General features: G+C 48.1%; 1 protein-coding gene and 1 long non-coding RNA gene across 6 annotated transcripts; both read left to right on the forward strand.

Annotated features, from left to right (window-relative positions):
* Positions 1-21: 21 nt before the first annotated feature.
* Positions 22-646, forward strand: LOC136197072 (uncharacterized). Its single transcript, XR_010672402.1, has 4 exons — positions 22-110; positions 170-337; positions 392-495; positions 565-646. It is a non-coding gene; the product is annotated as an uncharacterized lncRNA (long non-coding RNA).
* A 4,482-nt stretch (positions 647-5,128) lies between these two features.
* On the forward strand, positions 5,129-6,399 carry LOC136197143 (uncharacterized). 5 transcript variants are annotated; one of them, XM_065986862.1, is made up of 4 exons: positions 5,129-5,248; positions 5,670-5,758; positions 5,806-5,916; positions 5,968-6,399. In XM_065986862.1, the coding sequence occupies exons 1-4, from the start codon at positions 5,216-5,218 to the stop codon at positions 5,981-5,983; spliced, it is 249 nt and encodes an 82-aa protein (XP_065842934.1). In that variant the 5' UTR covers positions 5,129-5,215; the 3' UTR covers positions 5,984-6,399. The 5 variants fall into 5 exon arrangements, with proteins under 5 accessions (XP_065842934.1, XP_065842930.1, XP_065842929.1 ...); XM_065986858.1 differs by having other exon boundaries at positions 5,815-5,916; XM_065986857.1 differs by having other exon boundaries at positions 5,815-5,925; positions 5,968-6,398.
* Positions 6,400-19,833: the final 13,434 nt, after the last annotated feature.

The following is a 19,833-nucleotide window of genomic DNA, read 5'->3' on the forward strand; positions in this document are numbered from 1 at the left end:
ATGATTATTTGTTCTTTTTTTAGGCTCATGATGCCTTGGAAGAAAAAGGGAAATTGAAGAGTCAATTAGTGCAAGCTGAAGCAGCTCTAAAAGCAAAAGAAACCAAATCAGTATTTAATTAAAAAATGAGTTGGAAGATAGTTTTACGAGATATTTTCTAGTTTTCTAGTCAGCAGCATCGGATGTTGTTCCAACAACCTCTTCACAATCAAAGGCAAATCCAGTTTTAAGTGGAAAATCTGCTGGGGGTGAAGACGATGGAAAATTGAGGGAAGAATTGGGAGAAACCAAACACGAATTGTTGGCTATCAAAGCTAAGCTTGAAAATGCTGAAAAGGTTTGATTTTTTATACTTGGAACTAAGTAGTGAGAAAATGGATAATGATTTTAGGAATTGGAAAAGAAACTCGGCGAAACGGCTCAATTTACAAACATGAAAAAAATGCTTACGAAGAAAAACGAGTAATTAAAAGATCTTCGAAGTCGTTTAAAAAAGTTAGCACTACATCCATCTTCAATCAATTATTCAGTGATTTTGATTTGGCATCATCTCATTTTCTTTAGATACGAACCAGATGCCGAAATATTATAGATATCATCTGTACTCGCGAGTGTGTTAGGACTGGTCGTTTTAGAAGACGCATTTGACATACTGCTTGCTTATATTAGTAGTACTCGTTTATTAATTAATGAAAAGTGTACGTGCAACAAAGAGTCGAATTTTCTTTTCTGGGCGTAATCGGAAATCACCAAATTTGGCGAACGTAATACCGCGGACACGGAACACTGTTCAAATTACTTTCTCATCTAATCGAATCAATCCCAGCTGTCAAACACCAGGTTAAATAAGCACGTGACTATATTTTCCTATCTTGCACAGACAATTAGGACGTCAATCGCACGCTTCAAAACGCCTTCTAGTATTTCGTCTCACGCAATCGCAGACAACAGCCGACATTATTCTTGCAGATAGCGGAGCAGCAGCCCACGCGGATTCCTCGCTCTCTTCTCGCTCTATCGGACGGCGAACGGACGCTACCTGTCGCCACGCACGCAGCCTGTCGTCACGCCTGCAGGTTTGTGCTTCGCCTAGTGTTTTTTTAGAGGCACGCGAAGGCTTTTCGTCGCCACGTGCGTCGCTCAGTGCGTCGTTCGCAGCGTTCGCTGCTCCGGGCGCGCCTCTCTTAGCGACGTCTACGTCTCGATCGATCGTACGTACTATCGTTTATCGAGAGGGGTCCCCTTTTAGGCTCGTTGCAATAATTGAATCGGAACAGCTGAAGATGCGATGATGCTTGGGAAGTGAGCGTGGCGAGTTTAGGTAAGCCTCTACGGTAAGGCGATTTTTCGTTTGTATTCGCAGCTGGACTCTGAGCGAGCGGGGGAGGCGTCTGTATGTCACGTGGATCGCGAGGGTCATTTAATTATTGCATCTATTTTAACTGTTTCCCGTTTTTAGGTACATGTCTGTCAATGTCAAGACAGATTTTTGCGGACCTTCCACCTGTCATTGCAGCCTTTACTCCATTTCTTGCGCTTCATTCTTCTACCTTTTCCATTTACACTTCATTTTCGCCATTTACACTTCATTTTCGCCATTTACACTTCATTTTCGCTTCATTTTCTCCATTTACACTTCATTTTCTCCATTTACAGATCATCTACACGTCATCTGCACGTCATCATCTATCATCTTCATTTTAGAGGCAGTTAGGGGGTAGAGGAATTAGAGGAATAAATAAATAAATAAATAATAATACGTATTATATAAGTATTTAATCAATCAAATTTTTGACGTCATTTTTCTACTTCATCTTTCCTTTGGCAGGACGTCACCGACGCGGAGGAAGAGTGCTACGCCCGTTAAAGTCGTCGCAGGACTGGTAAGTGGAGGATGGGGACGAAGACACTAGGTATCTGTATATAACGCCCACATTTTTCCCCATGCTTGCTCTTTTTTGAGTTTTAGATGCAGACGTGGGGATGAAGACGACGGATGAAGACGACGGATGTGGACGAAGCCGGCAACACTACAGGTATCTGTATGGACCGCTTGTTTTTTCCCCGTGCTGGCTTCTTTTGAGATTTAGGTTGGATGCAAGATGCAGAAGAGGGACGACGCCAGCGCCTCAAGACGACTGCAGTCTAAGATCGCGTTTTGTACGTAGAAAATGTTATTAATTTGTTTTCATCTCTTGGCAGACGCGAAGACGACGCAGCCGCCGAAGGACGACACCAGCGCCTCAAGACGACTGCAGCCTAAGATCGCGTTTTTGTACGTAGCAAATTTTATTAATTTGTTTTCATCTCTTGGCAGACGTGAAGACGACGCAGCCGCCGAAGGACGACGCCAGCGCCTCAAGACGACTGCAGCCTAAGATCGCGTTTTTGTACGTAGCAAATGTTAATATTTTGTTTTCATCTCTTGGCAGACGCGAAGACGACGCAGCCGCCTCATCGTCATCGGGCCAAGAAAGAAGGTAATACATAACTAATTATTTAAACTTATATAAATAATAATTAATTAAATTACTAGTCAGGTAGCTAGGTAGTTAGGTAGTTAGGTAGCTAGGTTCCCCCATCATCAATTCATCATCATCATCATCATCATCATCATCATCATCATCATCATCATCATCATCAACCTCCAGCACCAATAGCACCACCATCACCACTAAGCACCTCCACCACCAGCACCATCATCACCACTCCACCAAATAAATTTTTATTTCACTATTTCCGTAATTGAATCAAGCTTTTTAATATTACAGTTGTCCGGGTTATTGACTGCTTGTACAGTCACGTGCTTATCACAAATAAAGTTATCTTCAGACAGACCCCTTCAGCTCCTTCAGATATGATTTTGCTATACGGTTAATTAAATGAAAAATTGTCGCTGCCCGGTTCCTAATGCGGCCTCATTTTTGTCCATAAAATCATAGTACATTTGACGCTAGAAATCAGTCGAAAAAGCTTTTATTTGATGCAGAAAAACGTTTCCAACGCTCCCTTGCCTTTCAAAAGAACGAATTTTTTTAGGCCCGGTTCCTAATGGGGCCTCGTTTTTATCTAAAAAAATTTCGCTTATTTTACGCTAGGAATCAGACGAACAATCTCTTATTTGATGCCGAAAAACGTTTCCAACGCTTCCTTCGCCTTTTAAAGAACGAAACTTTTGTGGCCAGGTTCCTCATTTTCATCTAAAAAAATTCGCCTATTTTACGCTGGGAATCAAGGGAAGTGCCATATCGCACTGTGTTGAGTTTAATTAACTGAGTAAGTTTTGATGCGCAAAAACGATGGCCAAAGTTTTGATGCGCAAAAACGATCTCCAAGGTTTTGATGCGCAAAACGATGGCCAAAGTTTCGATGCGCAAAAACGATCGCCAAAGTTTTGATGCACCAAAACGATCGCCAAAGTTTTGATGCACAAAAACGATCGCCAAAGTTTTGATGCGCAAAAACGATCGCCAAAGTTTTGATGCACAAAAACGATCGCCAAAGTTATGGTGCGCAAAAACGATCGCCAAAGTTTTGATGCACAAAAACGATCGCCAAAGTTTTCATGCGCAAAAGATGAAAAAGAGGCCCCATTAGGGACAGGGACGCGAAAATTTCCATTTTTTAAAGGCTCAGGCAGGGTTGAAAACATTTTTATGCATCAGATAGGAAATAGTTCGACTGATTCTCAGCGTAGAATAAAAGAATTCTTATAAAGAAAAAAATGGGGGCCCATTAGGAACCGGGCCGCGAAAATTTCGCTCTATTAAATGCTAAGAAAGCGTTGAAAACATTCTTCTGCTTCAGATAAAACATCGTTCGACTGATTCCTAGCGTTAAATAAGAAAAACAATTTTAGATGAAAATGGAGCCCCATTAGGAACCGGGCCGCAAAAATTTCGCTCTATTAAATGCTAAGGAAGCGCTGAAAACCTTTTTCTGCTTCAGATAAGACATCGTTCGGCTCATTCCCAACATAAAATAAGCGAAAAGTTTTAGATAAAAATGGGTTCCCATTAGGAACCGGGCCGCGGAATTTTCGCTCTTTTAAAAGCTAATGCAGCTTTGAAAACATTTTTCTGAATGAGAGAAGAGCTCTATTGACTGATTCACAACTTAAAATAAGCAAAAAATTATTAGATGAAAATGGGGCCCCCATTAGGAACCGCGCTGCAAAAATTTCGCTTTTTTAAAGGCCAAAGGGGCGTTGAAAACATTTTACTGCCAAGAGATATGACATCATTCGACTGATTCACAGTGTAAAATGCGCAATTTTTTTTAGATGAAAATGGGGACCCCATTAGGAACCGGGCCGCGAAAATTTCGCTCTTTTAAAGGCCAAAGCAGCGCTGGAAACGTTTTTCTTAATTAGAGAAGAACTCTGTCGACTGATTCACCGCATAAAATAGGCAAAAAAATATTAGATGAAAATGGGGCCCCCATTAGGAACCGGGCCGCAAAAATTTCGCTCTTTTAAAAGCTAACGCAGCTTTGAAAACATTTTTCTGCCCCAGATATGACATCATTCGACTGATTCACAGCGTAAAATGCGAAAATTTTTTTAGATGAAAATGGGGCCCCCATTAGGAACCGGGCCGCGAAAATTTCACGTTTTCAAAGGCCAAAGCAGCGTTGAAAACATTTTTCTGCCCCAGATATGACATCGTTCGACTGATTCACAGCTTAAAGTAAGCAAAAAATTATTAGATGAAAATGGGGCTCCCGTTAGGAACCGGGCCGCGAAAATTTCGCTCTTTTAAAAGCTAAGGAAGCTTTGAAAACGTTTTTCTGAATTAGAGAAGTGCTCTATGAAGTGATTTCCAGCTGAAAATAAGCAAAAAATTATTAGATGAAAATGGGGCCCCCATTAGGAACCGAGCCGCTAAAATTTTGCTCTTTTAAAAGCTAAGACAGCTTTGAAAACATTTTTCTGCCTCAGATAAGACATCGTTCGACTGATTCACAGCTTAAAATAAGCAAAGAAATATTAGATGAAAATGGGGCCCCCATTAGGAACCGGGCCGCGAAAATGTTCGGTGTTTTTGCGCTCTAGGTTGTCTAATTTTTTTCTGTGCATGTGTGACAGTGTGCGAGATCGTGTTCGTATTTTTCAATATATGCGAAGAATGTTTATTCAGGTTGCTGATATACGGGAACTGCATTTTCAGTCATTGCGCTGGGATGACTGAAACCGGCTCAAAACGGGGCGACCGCGATGAAAGGAGGGAAAGATGTACAATCGCGAAAGGTTAGGAACGTTTTTACGTGCTTCTCGTTGCTCGCGATCGCGTTACGGGGGCTCTGTGTACGTTCGGAGGTGTTATCTTCGCGTTTATTCGCTCTCTCGTCGGTTTTTTTGGTTTTCGGCGCTTCTCGGTGATGTTACGAGCTTTCGCGAGGGTTTGTTGGCGTTGCGCGGAGGAAATTGGGGGCCCGGGAGGGGAGATCGATTCGTCTCGTGGGAGTCGAGTGGTTTTAGGCGTCTATTTCGCGTATTCGGGTCCTAATCGTGGTTCTCGACGTAGTATTGCTGTTAAATCTCTCCCGGTTCATCAAATTTACCGTCGGGGCCGTCTATTTTAGGGGCAGTGTTAGGGCAGAGTCAATACTCATATTGGGTCCTAATTGTGTTACATATTTCTAATTAGTTTTTTTGGGGGGGTGCATAGGAATGGGAGGAACGAGGACAAGACCAAGGGACGCGAGGGAGAAGAGGAACAAGCAAGCAAGGAGAAGGAGGAATATCAAGGGATCGACGGTATGTGATGGAGGTAGAGTTTTTTATGTTGGATGATTTCTAATTAGTTTTTTTAGGTGCATAAGAATGGGAGGAACGAGGACAAGAGCAAGGGACGCGAGGGAGAAGGAGGAACAAGCAATCAAGAAGATGAAGGAATATCAAGGGATCGACGGCATGTGATGGAGGTAGAGTTTTAGTAATTAAGGAGTTTCTAATTCGTTTTCTAGATGTGGAAGAGTGTAAGGAAGAAGGCTATGAACAAGGGACGCGAGTGGGAAGGACGGAAAAGTGATCAGGAGGAAGGACGACTATCGAGGGATCAAAGGTATGTGATGTAGGTAGTTATTGAGGGGTCTCTAATTCGTTTCTAAATTTGTCCTGGGGACAATTTGTCCTGGGGACAATTTGTCCTGGGACAATTTGTCCTGGGACAATTTGTCCTTCTCCCTTTGCCTTTTTGCCTTTTCCCTTTGCCTTTTGCCTTCTCCCTTTTGCCTTTTGCCTTCTCCCTTTGCCTTTTGCCTTTTCCCTTTGCCTTTTGCCTTCTCCCTTTGCCTTTTGCCTTCTCCCTTTTGCCATTTGCCTTCTCTCTTTTGCCTTTTGCCTTCTCCCTTTTGCCTTTTGCCTTCTCCCTTTTGCCTTTTGCCTTCTCCCTTTTGCCTTTTGCCTTTTCCCTTTGCCTTTTGCCTTTTCCCTTTTGCCTTTTGCCTTTTGCCTTTTGCCTTTTGCTTTCTCCCTTTTGCCTTTTGCCTTCTCCCTTTGACTTTTGCCTTCTCCCTTTGCCTTTTGCCTTCTTCTGAATAAATGCTGCATTTATTCAGAATAAATGCTGCAATTATTCTGAACAGAAAACATATTGAGTGCCTACAACAGAAAACAAATTTAGTACCTACAACAGAAAACACATTCAGTACCTAAAACAGAAAACATATTGAGTACCCGTTTGCTAGCCCCTGTAAATTCGCTCTAATTTATTACATGAGAGACCCATTGGCTAACCCCCTGTAATTTCGCTGTAATTTAATACAGGTGAGACCCATTGGCTAACCCCCTGTAATTTCGCTGTAATTTATTACAGGACAGACCCGTTGGCTAACCCCCTGTAATTTCGCTGTAATTTATTACAGGACGGACCCGTTGGCTAACCCCCTGTAATTTCACTGTAATTTATTACAGGAGAGACCCGTTGGCTAACTCCCTGTAATTTCGCTGTAATTTATTACAGGAGAGACTTGTTTGCTAGCCCCTGTAATATCGCTGTAATTTATTACAGGAGAGACCCATTGGCTAACCCCCTGTAATTTCGCTGTAATTTATTACAGGAGAGACCCGTTGGCTAGCCCCTGTAATTTCACTGTAATTTATTACAGGAGAGACCCGTTGGCTAACCCCCTGTAATTTCGCTGTAATTTATTACAGGAGAGACTTGTTTGCTAGCCCCTGTAATTTCACTGTAATTTATTACAGGAGAGACCCATTGGCTAACCCCCTGTAATTTCGCTGTAATTTATTACAGGAGAGACTTGTTGTCTAGCCCCTGTAATTTCACTGTAATTTATTACAGGAGATACCCGTTGCCTAACCCTCTGTAATTTCGCTGTAATTTATTACAGGAGAGACCCGTTGGCTAACCCCCTTTAATTTCACTGTAATTTATTACAGGAGAGACCCATTGGCTAACCCCCTTTAATTTCGCTGTAATTTATTACAGGAGAAACCCGTTGGCTAACCGCCTTTAATTTCACTGTAATTTATTACAGGAGAGACCCATTGGCTAACCCCCTTTAATTTCGCTGTAATTTATTACAGGAGAGACCCGTTGGGTAACCCCTGTAATTTCGCTGTAATTTATTACAGGAGATACCCGTTGGCTAACCCCCCTGTAATTTCGCTGTAATTTATTACAGGAGGGACCCGTTGGCTAACCCCCTTTAATTTCGCTGTAATTTATTACAGGAGAAACCCGTTGGCTAACCCCCTGTAATTTCGCTTTAATTTATTACAGGAGAGACCCGTTGGCTAACCCCCTGTTATTTCGCTGTAATTTATTACAGGAGAGACCCGTTGGCTAACCCCCTGTAATTTCGCTGTAATTTATTACAGGAGAAACCCGTTGGCTAACCCCCTGTAATTTCGCTGTAATTTATTGCAGGAGAGACCCGTTGTCTAGCCCCTGTAATTTCGCGGAGTACGTACACCGCCTGCCAGAATATCTACACCGTCTGCTGGAGGAGTACGTACACCGCCTGCGAGGATATATACACCGCCAGCCGGAATATATACGCCGCCTGCCGGCGGAGTACTTGCACCGCCTGCCAGAATATCTACACCGCCGGCCAGAATACACAGCCTGCCGGAATATATACACCGCCTCTGGCAGTGAACGTACACCGCCTGCCGGAATATATACACCGCCTGCCAAAATATCTACACCGCTTGCCGGAGTATATACACCGCCTGCTGGCGCAGTACGTACACCGCCTGCGAGAATATATACACCGCCTGCCGGCGGAGTACGTACACCGCCTGCCAGAATATATACACCGCCTGCAGGCGTAGTACGTACACTGCCTGCCAGAATATATACACCGCCTGCCAAAATATCTACACCGCCTGCCGGAATATATACACCGCCTTCTGGCGGAATAATGACAACGCCTGCCAGAATATCTACACCGCTTTCTGGCGAAGTACGTACACCGCTTTCCGGAATATATACACCGCCTCCGGAATATATACACCGCCTGCTGGCGGAGTACGTACACCGCCTGCACGAATATATACACCGCCTGCCGGAATACACCGCCCTCCGGAAGATATACACCGCCAGCTGGCGGAGTACGTACATTGCCTGCCGGAATATATACACCGCCTGCCGGCGGAGTACGCACACCGCCTGCCGCAATATATACGCCGCCTGCCGGAGTATCTACGCAGCATGCCGGCGGAGTACGTACACCGCCTGCCAGAATATATACACCGCCTGCCAGAATATATACACCGCCTGCCGGCGGAGTACGTACACCGCCTGCCGGCGGAGTACGTACACCGCCTGCAGGAATATACAAACCGCCTGCTGGCGGAGTACGTACACCGCTTTCCGGAATATATACACCGCCTGCCGGAATATATACACCGCCTGCTGGCGGAGTACGTACACCGCCTGCGAGAATATATACACCGCCTGCCGGCGGAGTACGTACACCGCCTGCAAAAATATCTACACCGCCTGCTGGCGGAGTACGTACACGCCTGCCAGAATATATACACCGCCTGCCGGAATATATACAACGCCTGCCGGCGGAGTACGTACACGCCTGCCGGTATATAAACACCGCCTTCAGGCGGAGTACGCACACAGCCTTCCGGAATATATACACCGCTTGCCTTAATATATACACCGCCTGCCGGCGAAGTACGTACACCGCTTGCCGTAATATATACACCGCTTGCCGGAATATATAAAAAGCCTGCCGGTGGAGTACGTACACTGCCTTCCGGAATATATACACCGCTTTCCGGAATATTTACACCGCCTGCCGGCGGAGTACGTACACCGCCTGCCGGAGTATATACACCGCCTGCCGGAATATCTACACCGCTTGCCGGCGGAGTACGTACACGCCTGCCGGAATATATACACTGCTTGCCGGCGGAGTACGTACACGCCTGCCGGAATATATACACCGCCTGCCGGAATATATACACCGCCTGCTGGCAGAGTACGTACACGCCTGCCGGTATATATACACCGCCTTCCCGTGGAGTATGTACACCGCTTCCGTAATACATACACTGCCTGTCGGCAAAGTACGTACACTGCCTTCCGGAATATATACACCGTTGTAGCCGTTGTAGTCGTTGTAGTCGTTGTAGCCGTTGTAGTCGTTGTAGCCGTTGTAGTCGTTGTAGCCGTTGTAGTCGTTGTAGTCGTTGTAGCCGTTGTAGTCGTTGTAGCCGTTGTAGTCGTTGTAGTCGTTGTAGCCGCTGTAGTCGTTGTAGCCGTTGTAGTCGTTGTAGTCGTTGTAGCCGTTGTAGTCGTTGTAGCCGTTGTAGTCGTTGTAGTCGTTGTAGCCGCTGTAGTCGTTGTAGCCGTTGTAGTCGTTGTAGTCGTTGTAGCCGTTGTAGTCGTTGTAGCCGTTCTAGTCGTTGTAGTCGTTGTAGCCGTTGTAATCGTTGTAGCCGTTGTAGTCGTTGTAGTCGTTGTAGCCGTTGTAGTCGTTGTAGCCGTTGTAGTCGTTGTAGCCGTTGTAGTCGTTGTAGTCGTTGTAGTCGTTGTAGTCGTTGTAGCCGTTGTAGTCGTTTTAGCCGTTGTAGCCGTTGTAGTCGTTGTAGCCGTTGTAGTCGTTTTAGCCGTTGTAGTCGTTGTAGTCGTTGTAGCCGTTGTAGTCGTTGTAGCCGTTGTAGTCGTTGTAGTCGTTGTAGTCGTTGTAGCCGTTGTAGTCGTTGTAGTCGTTGTAGCCGTTGTAATCGTTGTAGCCGTTGTAGTCGTTTTAGCCTTTGTAGTCGTTGTAGTCGTTGTAGCCGTTGTAGTCGTTGTAGCCGTTGTAGTCGTTGTAGTCGTTGTAGTCGTTGTAGCCGTTGTAGTCGTTGTAGCCGTTGTAGTCGTTGTAGTCGTTTTAGCCTTTGTAGTCGTTGTAGCCGTTGTAGCCGTTCTAGTCGTTGTAGTCGTTGTAGCCGTTGTAATCGTTATAGTCGTTGTAGCCGTTGTAGTCGTTGTAGCCGTTGTAGTCGTTGTAGCCCTTGTAGTCGTTGTAGTCGTTGTAGCCGTTGTAGTCGTTGTAGCCGTTGTAGTCGTTGTAGCCGTTGCAGTCATTGTAGTCATTGTAGCCGTTGTAGTCGTTGTAGTCGTTGTAGCCGTTGTAGTCGTTGTAGCCGTTGTAGTCGTTGTAGTCGTTGTAGTCGTTGTAGCCGTTGCAGTCATTGTAGTCATTGTAGCCGTTGTAGTCGTTGTAGTCGTTGTAGCCGTTGTAGCCGTTGTAGTCGTTGTAGTCGTTGTAGCCGTTGTAGTCGTTGTAGCCGTTGCAGTCATTGTAGTCATTGTAGCCGTTGTAGTCGTTGTAGTAGTTGTACCTTTGTAGCCGTTGTAGTCGTTGTAGTCGTTGTAGCCGTTGTAGTCGTTGTAGTCGTTGTAGCCTTTGTAGTAGTTGTACCTTTGTAGCCGTTGTAGTCGTTGTAGTCGTTGTAGCCGTTGTAGTCGTTGTAGCCGTTGTAGTCGTTGTAGTCGTTGTAGCCGTTGTAATCGTTGTAGCCGTTGTAGTCGTTGTAGTCGTTTTAGCCTTTGTAGTCGTTGTAGTCGTTGTAGCCGTTCTAGTCGTTGTAGTCGTTGTAGTCGTTGTAGTCGTTGTAGTCGTTGTAGCCGTTGTAGTCGTTGTAGTCGTTTTAGCCTTTGTAGTCGTTGTAGCCGTTGTAGCCGTTCTAGTCGTTGTAGTCGTTGTAGCCGTTGTAATCGTTGTAGTCGTTGTAGCCGTTGTAGTCGTTGTAGTCGTTGTAGTCGTTGTAGCCGTTGTAGTCGTTGTAGCCGTTGTAGTCGTTGTAGTCGTTTTAGCCGTTGTAGTCGTTGTAGTCGTTGTAGCCGTTCTAGTCGTTGTAGTCGTTGTAGCCGTTGTAATCGTTGTAGCCGTTGTAGTCGTTGTAGTCGTTGTAGCCGTTGTAGTCGTTGTAGTCGTTGTAGCCGTTGTAGTCGTTGTAGCCGTTGTAGTCGTTGTAGCCGTTGTAGTCGTTGTAGTCGTTGTAGTCGTTGTAGTCGTTGTAGCCGTTGTAGTCGTTTTAGCCGTTGTAGTCGTTGTAGTCGTTGTAGCCGTTGTAGTCGTTGTAGCCGTTGTAGTCGTTGTAGTCGTTGTAGTCGTTGTAGCCGTTGTAGTCGTTGTAGCCGTTGTAGTCGTTGTAGTCGTTGTAGCCTTTGTAGTCGTTGTAGCCGTTGTAGTCGTTGTAGTCGTTGTAGTCGTTGTAGCCGTTGTAGTCGTTGTAGCCGTTGTAGTCGTTGTAGCCCTTGTAGTCGTTGTAGTCGTTGTAGCCGTTGTAGTCGTTGTAGCCGTTGTAGTCGTTGTAGCCGTTGCAGTCATTGTAGTCATTGTAGCCGTTGTAGTCGTTGTAGTCGTTGTAGCCGTTGTAGTCGTTGTAGCCGTTGTAGTCGTTGTAGTCGTTGTAGTCGTTGTAGCCGTTGCAGTCATTGTAGTCATTGTAGCCGTTGTAGTCGTTGTAGTCGTTGTAGCCGTTGTAGCCGTTGTAGTCGTTGTAGTCGTTGTAGCCGTTGTAGTCGTTGTAGCCGTTGCAGTCATTGTAGTCATTGTAGCCGTTGTAGTCGTTGTAGTAGTTGTACCTTTGTAGCCGTTGTAGTCGTTGTAGTCGTTGTAGCCGTTGTAGTCGTTGTAGTCGTTGTAGCCTTTGTAGTAGTTGTACCTTTGTAGCCGTTGTAGTCGTTGTAGTCGTTGTGGTCGTTGTAGCCGTTGTAGTCGTTGTAGTCGTTGTAGCCGTTGTAGTCGTTGTAGCCGTTGTAGTCGTTGTAGTCGTTGTAGCCTTTGTAGTAGTTGTACCTTTGTAGCCGTTGTAGTCGTTGTAGTCGTTGTAGTCGTTGTAGTCGTTGTAGTCGTTGTAGCCGTTGTAGTCGTTGTAGTCGTTGTAGCCGTTGTAGTCGTTGTAGCCGTTGCAGTATGATGTAGTCATTGTAGCCGTTGTAGTCGTTGTAGTAGTTGTACCTTTGTAGCCGTTGTAGTCGTTGTAGCCGTTGTAGCCGTTGTAGTCGTTGTAGTCGTTGTAGTAGTTGTACCTTTGTAGCCGTTGTAGTCGTTGTAGCCGTTGTAGTCGTTGTAGTCGTTGTAGCCGTTGTAGTCGTTGTAGCCGTTGTAGTCGTTGTAGTAGTTGTACCTTTGTAGCCGTTGTAGTCGTTGTAGCCGTTGTAGTCGTTGTAGCCGTTGTAGTCGTTGTAGTCGTTGTAGCCTTTGTAGTCGTTGTAGCCGTTGTAGTCGTTGTAGTCGTTGTAGTCGTTGTAGCCGTTGTAGTCGTTGTAGCCGTTGTAGTCGTTGTAGCCCTTGTAGTCGTTGTAGTCGTTGTAGCCGTTGTAGTCGTTGTAGCCGTTGTAGTCGTTGTAGCCGTTGCAGTCATTGTAGTCATTGTAGCCGTTGTAGTCGTTGTAGTCGTTGTAGCCGTTGTAGTCGTTGTAGCCGTTGTAGTCGTTGTAGTCGTTGTAGTCGTTGTAGCCGTTGCAGTCATTGTAGTCATTGTAGCCGTTGTAGTCGTTGTAGTCGTTGTAGCCGTTGTAGCCGTTGTAGTCGTTGTAGTCGTTGTAGCCGTTGTAGTCGTTGTAGCCGTTGCAGTCATTGTAGTCATTGTAGCCGTTGTAGTCGTTGTAGTAGTTGTACCTTTGTAGCCGTTGTAGTCGTTGTAGTCGTTGTAGCCGTTGTAGTCGTTGTAGTCGTTGTAGCCTTTGTAGTAGTTGTACCTTTGTAGCCGTTGTAGTCGTTGTAGTCGTTGTGGTCGTTGTAGCCGTTGTAGTCGTTGTAGTCGTTGTAGCCGTTGTAGTCGTTGTAGCCGTTGTAGTCGTTGTAGTCGTTGTAGCCTTTGTAGTAGTTGTACCTTTGTAGCCGTTGTAGTCGTTGTAGTCGTTGTAGTCGTTGTAGTCGTTGTAGTCGTTGTAGCCGTTGTAGTCGTTGTAGTCGTTGTAGCCGTTGTAGTCGTTGTAGCCGTTGCAGTATGATGTAGTCATTGTAGCCGTTGTAGTCGTTGTAGTAGTTGTACCTTTGTAGCCGTTGTAGTCGTTGTAGCCGTTGTAGCCGTTGTAGTCGTTGTAGTCGTTGTAGCAGTTGTACCTTTGTAGCCGTTGTAGTCGTTGTAGCCGTTGTAGTCGTTGTAGTCGTTGTAGCCGTTGTAGTCGTTGTAGCCGTTGTAGTCGTTGTAGTAGTTGTACCTTTGTAGCCGTTGTAGTCGTTGTAGCCGTTGTAGTCGTTGTAGTCGTTGTAGTCGTTGTAGCCGTTGTAGTCGTTGTAGCCGTTGTAGTCGTTGTAGTCGTTGCAGTCATTGTAGTCATTGTAGTCGTTGTGGTCGTTGTAGTCGTTGTAGTCGTTGTAGCCGTTGTAGTCGTTGTAGCCGTTGTAGTCGTTGTAGCCGTTGTAGTCGTTGTAGCCGTTGCAGTCATTGTAGTCATTGTAGCCGTTGTAGTCGTTGTAGTCATTGTAGCCGTTGTAGTCGTTGTAGTAGTTGTACCTTTGTAGCCGTTGTAGTCGTTGTAGTCGTTGTAGCCGTTGTAGTCGTTGTAGCCTTTGTAGTCGTTGTAGTCGTTGTAGTCGTTGTAGTCGTTGTAGCCGTTGTAGTCGTTGTAGCCGTTGCAGTCATTGTAGTCATTGTAGCCGTTGTAGTCGTTGTAGTAGTTGTACCTTTGTAGCCGTTGTAGTCGTTGTAGTCGTTGTAGCCGTTGTAGTGGTTGTAGCCTTTGTAGCCTTTGTAGCCGTTGTTGTAGTTGTTGTAGTTGTAGCCGTTGTAGTTTCTTGCCGGAATATATAGACCGCTTGCCGGAATATATACACCGCCTGCCGGAATATATACACCGCCTGCTGGCAGAGTACGTACACGCCTGCAGGAATATATACACCGCCTGCCGGCGGAGTACGTACACGCCTGCCGGAATATATACAACGCCTGTCGGCAAAGTACGTACACTGCCTTCCGGAATATATACAACGCTTGCCGGAATATATACACCGCCTCCGGCGGAGTACGTACACGCCTGCCGGAATATATACACCGCCTGCCCGCGGAGTATGTGCACCGCTTGCCGTAATATATACACCGCCTGCCGGCGAAGTACGTACACCGCTTGCCGTAATATATACAAAGCCTGCCGGCGGAGTACGTACACCGCTTGCCGGAATATATAGAACGCCTGTCGGCAAAGTACGTACGCTGCCTTCCGGAATATATACACCGCTCTCCGGAGTATATACACCGCCTGCCGGCGGAGAACGTACACGCCTGCGGGTGTATATACACCGCCTTCCGGCGGAGTACGTACACTGCCTTTCGGAATATATACACCGTTTTCCGGAATATATACACCGCCTGCCGGCGGAGTACGTACACCGCCTGCCAGAATATATACACCGCCTGCCAAAATATCCACACCGCTTGCCGGAATATATACACCGCCTGCTGGTGGAGTACGTTCACCGCCTGCCGGAATATCTACACCGCCTTCCGGAATATATACACAGCCTGCTTGCGGAGTACTTACACCGCTTTCCGGAATATATACACAGCCTGCCGGAATATATACACCGCCTGCCAGAATATATACACCGCCTGCCTGAATATATGCACCGCCTGCCGAAATATATACACCGCCTTCCGACGGAGTACGTATCCCGCCTGCCAGAATATCTACACCGCCTGCCGGCGGAGTACGTACACCGCCTGCCAGAATATCTACACCGCCTGCCTGCGGAGTACGTACACCGCCTGCCGGAATATATACACCGCCTGCCGGCGGAGTACGTACACCGCCTGCCGGAATATATTTACCGCCTGCCGGCGGAGTACGTACACCGCCTGCCGGAATAAATACACCGCCTGCCGGAATATATACACCGCTTGCCGGAATATCTACACCGCCTGCCGGCGGAGTACGTACACCGCCTGCAGGAATATATACACCGCCTGCCGGAATATATACACCGCCTGCCGGCGGAGTACGTACACCGCCTGCCAGAATATCTACACCGCCTGCAGGCGGAGTACTTACACCGCCTGCCAGAGTATCTACACCGCCTGCCGGCGGAGTACGTACACCGCCTGCCGGAATATATACACCGCCTGCCGGAATATATACACCGCTTGCCGGAATATATACACCGCTTGCCGGAATATATACACCGCCTGCCGGCGGAGTACGTACCCCGCCTGCCAGAATATCTACACCGCCTGCCGGAATAAACCGCCTGCCGGAAAATATACACCGGCTGCTGGCGGAGTACTTACACCGCCTGCCAGAATATCTACACCGCCTGCCGGAATACACCGCCTGCCGGAATATATACACCGCCTGCCGGAATACATACACCGCCTGCTGGCGGAGTACTTACACCGCCTGCCAGAATATATACACCGCCTGCAGGAATATATACACCGCCCTCTGGCGGAGTACGTACACCGCCTGCCGGAATATATACAACGCCTGCAGGAATACACCACCTGCCAGAATATCTACACCGCCCTCTGGCGGAGTACTTACACCACTTGCCGGAATATATACGCCGCCTGCCGGCAGAGTACGTACACCGCCTGCCAGAATATATACACCGCCTGCCAGATTATATACACCGCCTGCCGGCGGAGTACGTACATCGAATGCCGGCGGAGTACGTACATCGAATGCCGGCGGAGTACGTACACCGCCTGCTAAAATATCTTCTCCGCCTTCTGGCGGAGTACGTACACCGCTTTCCGGAATATATACACCGCCTGCCGGAATATATACACCGACTCCAGGCGGAGTACTTACACCGCCTGCCAAAATATATACACCGCCTGCAGGCGGAGTACGTACACCGCCTGCCAGAATATCTACACCGTCTGCCAGAATACCTACACCGCCCGCTGGCGGAGTACGTACACCGCTTGCCGGAATATATACACCGCCTGCCGGAATATATACACCGCCTGCTGGCGGAGTACGTACACCGCTTGCCGGAAAATATACACCGCCGGCTCGCTGAGTACTTACACCGCCTGCCAGAATATATACACCGCCTGCCTGAATATATACACCGCCTGCCGGAATATATACACCGCCTGCTGGCGGAGTACTTACACCGCCTGCCAGAATATATACACCGCCTGCAGGAATATATACACCGCCTGCTGGCGGAGTACGTACACCGCCTGCCGGAATATATACACCGCCTGCAGGAATACACCGCCTGCCAGAATATCTACACCGCCCTCTGTCGGAGTACGTACACCGCTTGCCGGAATTTACGCCGCCTGCCGGCAGAGTACGTACACCGCCTGCCAGAATATATACACCGCCTGCCAGATTATATACACCGCCTGCCGGCGGAGTACGTACATCAATGCCGGCGGAGTACGTACACCGCCTGCCAAAATATATACACCGCTTGCCGGAATATATACACCGCCTGCTGGTGGAGTACGTTCACCGCCTGCCGGAATATCTACACCGCCTTCCGGAATATATACACCGCCTGCTTGCGGAGTACTTACACCGCTTTCCGGAATATATACACAGCCTTGCGGAATATATACACCGCCTGCTGGCGGAGTAGGTACACTGCCTGCCAGAATATATACCCCGCCTGCGAAAATATCTACACCGCCTGCCAGAATATCTACACCGCCTGCTAGCGGAGTACGTGCACCACTTGACGGAATATATGCACCGCCTGCTGGAGGAGTACGTACACCGCTTCCCAGAATATATACACCGCCTGCTGGCGCAGTACGTACACCGCTTGCCGGAAAATATACACCACCTGCTGGCTGAGTACTTACACCGCCTGCCAGAATATATACACCGCCTGCCTGAATATATACACCGCCTGCCGGAATATATACACCGCCTGCCGACGGAGTACGTACCCAGCCTGCCAGAATATATACACCGCCTGCCGGCGGAGTACGTACACCGCCTGCCAGAATATCTACACGCCTGCCGGCGGAGTACGTACACCGCCTGCCGGATTATATACACCGCCTGCCAGCGAAGTACGTTGACCGCTTGCTGTAATATCAGCACCGCTTGCCGGAATATATACAAAGCCTGCCGGCGGAGTACGTACACTGCCTTCCGGAATATATACACCGCTCTCCGGAGTATATACACCGCCTGCTGGCGGAGTACGTACACTGCCTTCCTGAATATATACACAGCCTGCCGGAATATATACACCGCCTGCCGGAATATATACACCGCCTCCCGGCGGAGTACGTACACGCCTGCCGGAATATCTACACCGCTTGCCGGCGGAGTACGTACACGCCTGCCGGAATATATACACCGCTTGCCGGCGGAGTACGTACACGCCTGCCGGAATATATACACCGCTTGCCGGCGGAGTACGTACACGCCTGCCGCAATATATACACCGCCTGCCCGCCGAGTATGTACACCGCCTCCGTATTATATACACTGCCTTTCGGCAGAGTACGTACACTGCCTTCCGGAATATATACACCGTTGTAGCCGTTGTAGTCGTTGTAATCGTTGTAGCCGTTGTACCTTTGTAGCCGTTGTAGTCGTTGTAGTCGTTGTAGCCGTTGCAGTCATTGTAGTCATTGTAGCCGTTGTAGCCGTTGTAGTCGTTGTAGTCATTGTAGTGATTGTAGTCGTTGTAGTCATTGTAGCCGTTGCAGTCATTGTAATCATTGTAGCCGTTGTAGTCGTTGTAGTCGTTGTAGCCGTTGTAGTGGTTGTAGCCTTTGTAGCCTTTGTAGCCGTTGCAGTCATTGTAGCCGTTGTAGTCGTTGTAGCCGTTGTAGTCGTTTTAGTCGTTGTAGCCGTTGTAGTGGTTGTAGCCTTTGTAGCCTTTGTAGCCGTTGTGGTAGTTGTTGTAGTTGTAGCCGTTGTAGTTTCTTGCCGGAATATATACACCGCTTGCCGGAATATATACACCGCCTGCCGGCATATATACACCGCCTGCCGGCGGAGTACGTACACAGCTTGCCGGAATATATACACCGCCTGCCGGAATGTATACACCGCTTGCCGGCGGAGTACGTACACGCCTGCAGGAATATATACACCGCCTGCCTGAATATATACACCGCCTCCCGGCGGAGTACGTACACCGCTTGCCTGAATACATACACCGCCTGCCGGAATATATACACCGCTTGCCGGCGAAGTACGTACACGCCTGCCGGTATATATACACCGCCTTCCTGCGGAGTACGTACACTGCCTTCCGGAATATATACACCGCTTTCCGGAATATATACACCGCCTGCCGGCGGTGTACGTACACCGCCTGCCGGAATATATACACCGCCTCCCGGAATATATACACCGCTTGCCGCCGGAGTACGTACACGCCTGCCGCAATATATACACCGCTTGCCGCAGGAGTATCTACACGCCTGCCGGATTATATACACCGCTTGCCGGCGGAGTACGTACACGCCTGCCGGTATATATACACCGCCTGCCTGCGGTGTACGTACACCGCCTGCCGGAATATATACACCGCCTGCCGGCGGATTACGTACACGCCTGCCGGAATATATACACCGCTTGCCGGCGGACTACGTACACGCCTGCCGGAATATATACACCGCCTGCCGGCGGAGTACGTGCACCGCTTGCCGGAATATATACACCGCCTGCCGGCGGAGTACGTACACCGCTTGCCTGAATATATACACCGCCTGCCGGATTATATACACCGCCTGCCGGAATATAAACACCGCCTGCCGGCGGAGTAGGTACACCGCTTGCCGGAATATATATACACCGCCTGCCGGAATATATACACCGCCTGCCGGCGGAGTACGTACACCGCTTGCCGTAATATATACACAGCCTGCTGGCAGAGTACGTACACGCCTGCAGGAATATATACACCGCCTGCCGGCGGAGTACGTACACGCCTGCCGGAATATATACACCGCCTGCCGGAATATATACACCGCCTGCCGGAATATATACACCGCCTGCTGGCAGAGTACGTACACGCCTGCAGGAATATATACACCGCCTGCTGGCAGAGTACGTACACGCCTGCAGGAATATATACACCGCCTGCCGGCGGAGTACGTACACTGCCTTCCGGAATATATACAACGCTTGCCGGAATATATACACCGCCTCCGGCGGAGTACGTACACGCCTGCGGGAATACACCGCCTGCCCGCGGAGTATGTACACCGCTTGCCGTAATATATACGCCGCCTGCCTCCGGAGTATGTACACCTCTTGCCGTAATATAAACACCGCCTGCCGGAATATATACACCGCCTGCGGAAATACACCGCCTGTTAGAATATCTACACAGACTGCTGGAGGAGTACTTACACCGCCTGCGAGAATATATACACCGCCAGCCGGAATATATACGCCGCCTGCCGGCGGAGTACTTACACCGCCT

This window comes from Oscarella lobularis, chromosome 17 (genome assembly GCF_947507565.1).
Source record: "Oscarella lobularis chromosome 17, ooOscLobu1.1, whole genome shotgun sequence".
NCBI lineage: Eukaryota > Metazoa > Porifera > Homoscleromorpha > Homosclerophorida > Oscarellidae > Oscarella > Oscarella lobularis.

What these genes read in the sequence shown, in the direction of transcription:
- LOC136197143 (XM_065986857.1), top strand. Translation starts at nt 5,182, where the DNA reads ATGACTGAAACCGGCTCAAAACGGGGCGACCGCGATGAAAGGAGGGAA. An exon ending in GGAATATCAAGGGATCGACG is followed by an intron (nt 5,759 to 5,814) that starts GTATGTGATGGA and finishes TAGTTTTTTTAG; the next exon opens with GTGCATAAGAATGGGAGGAA. An exon ending in ATCGACGGCATGTGATGGAG is followed by an intron (nt 5,926 to 5,967) that starts GTAGAGTTTTAG and finishes TTCGTTTTCTAG; the next exon opens with ATGTGGAAGAGTGTAAGGAA.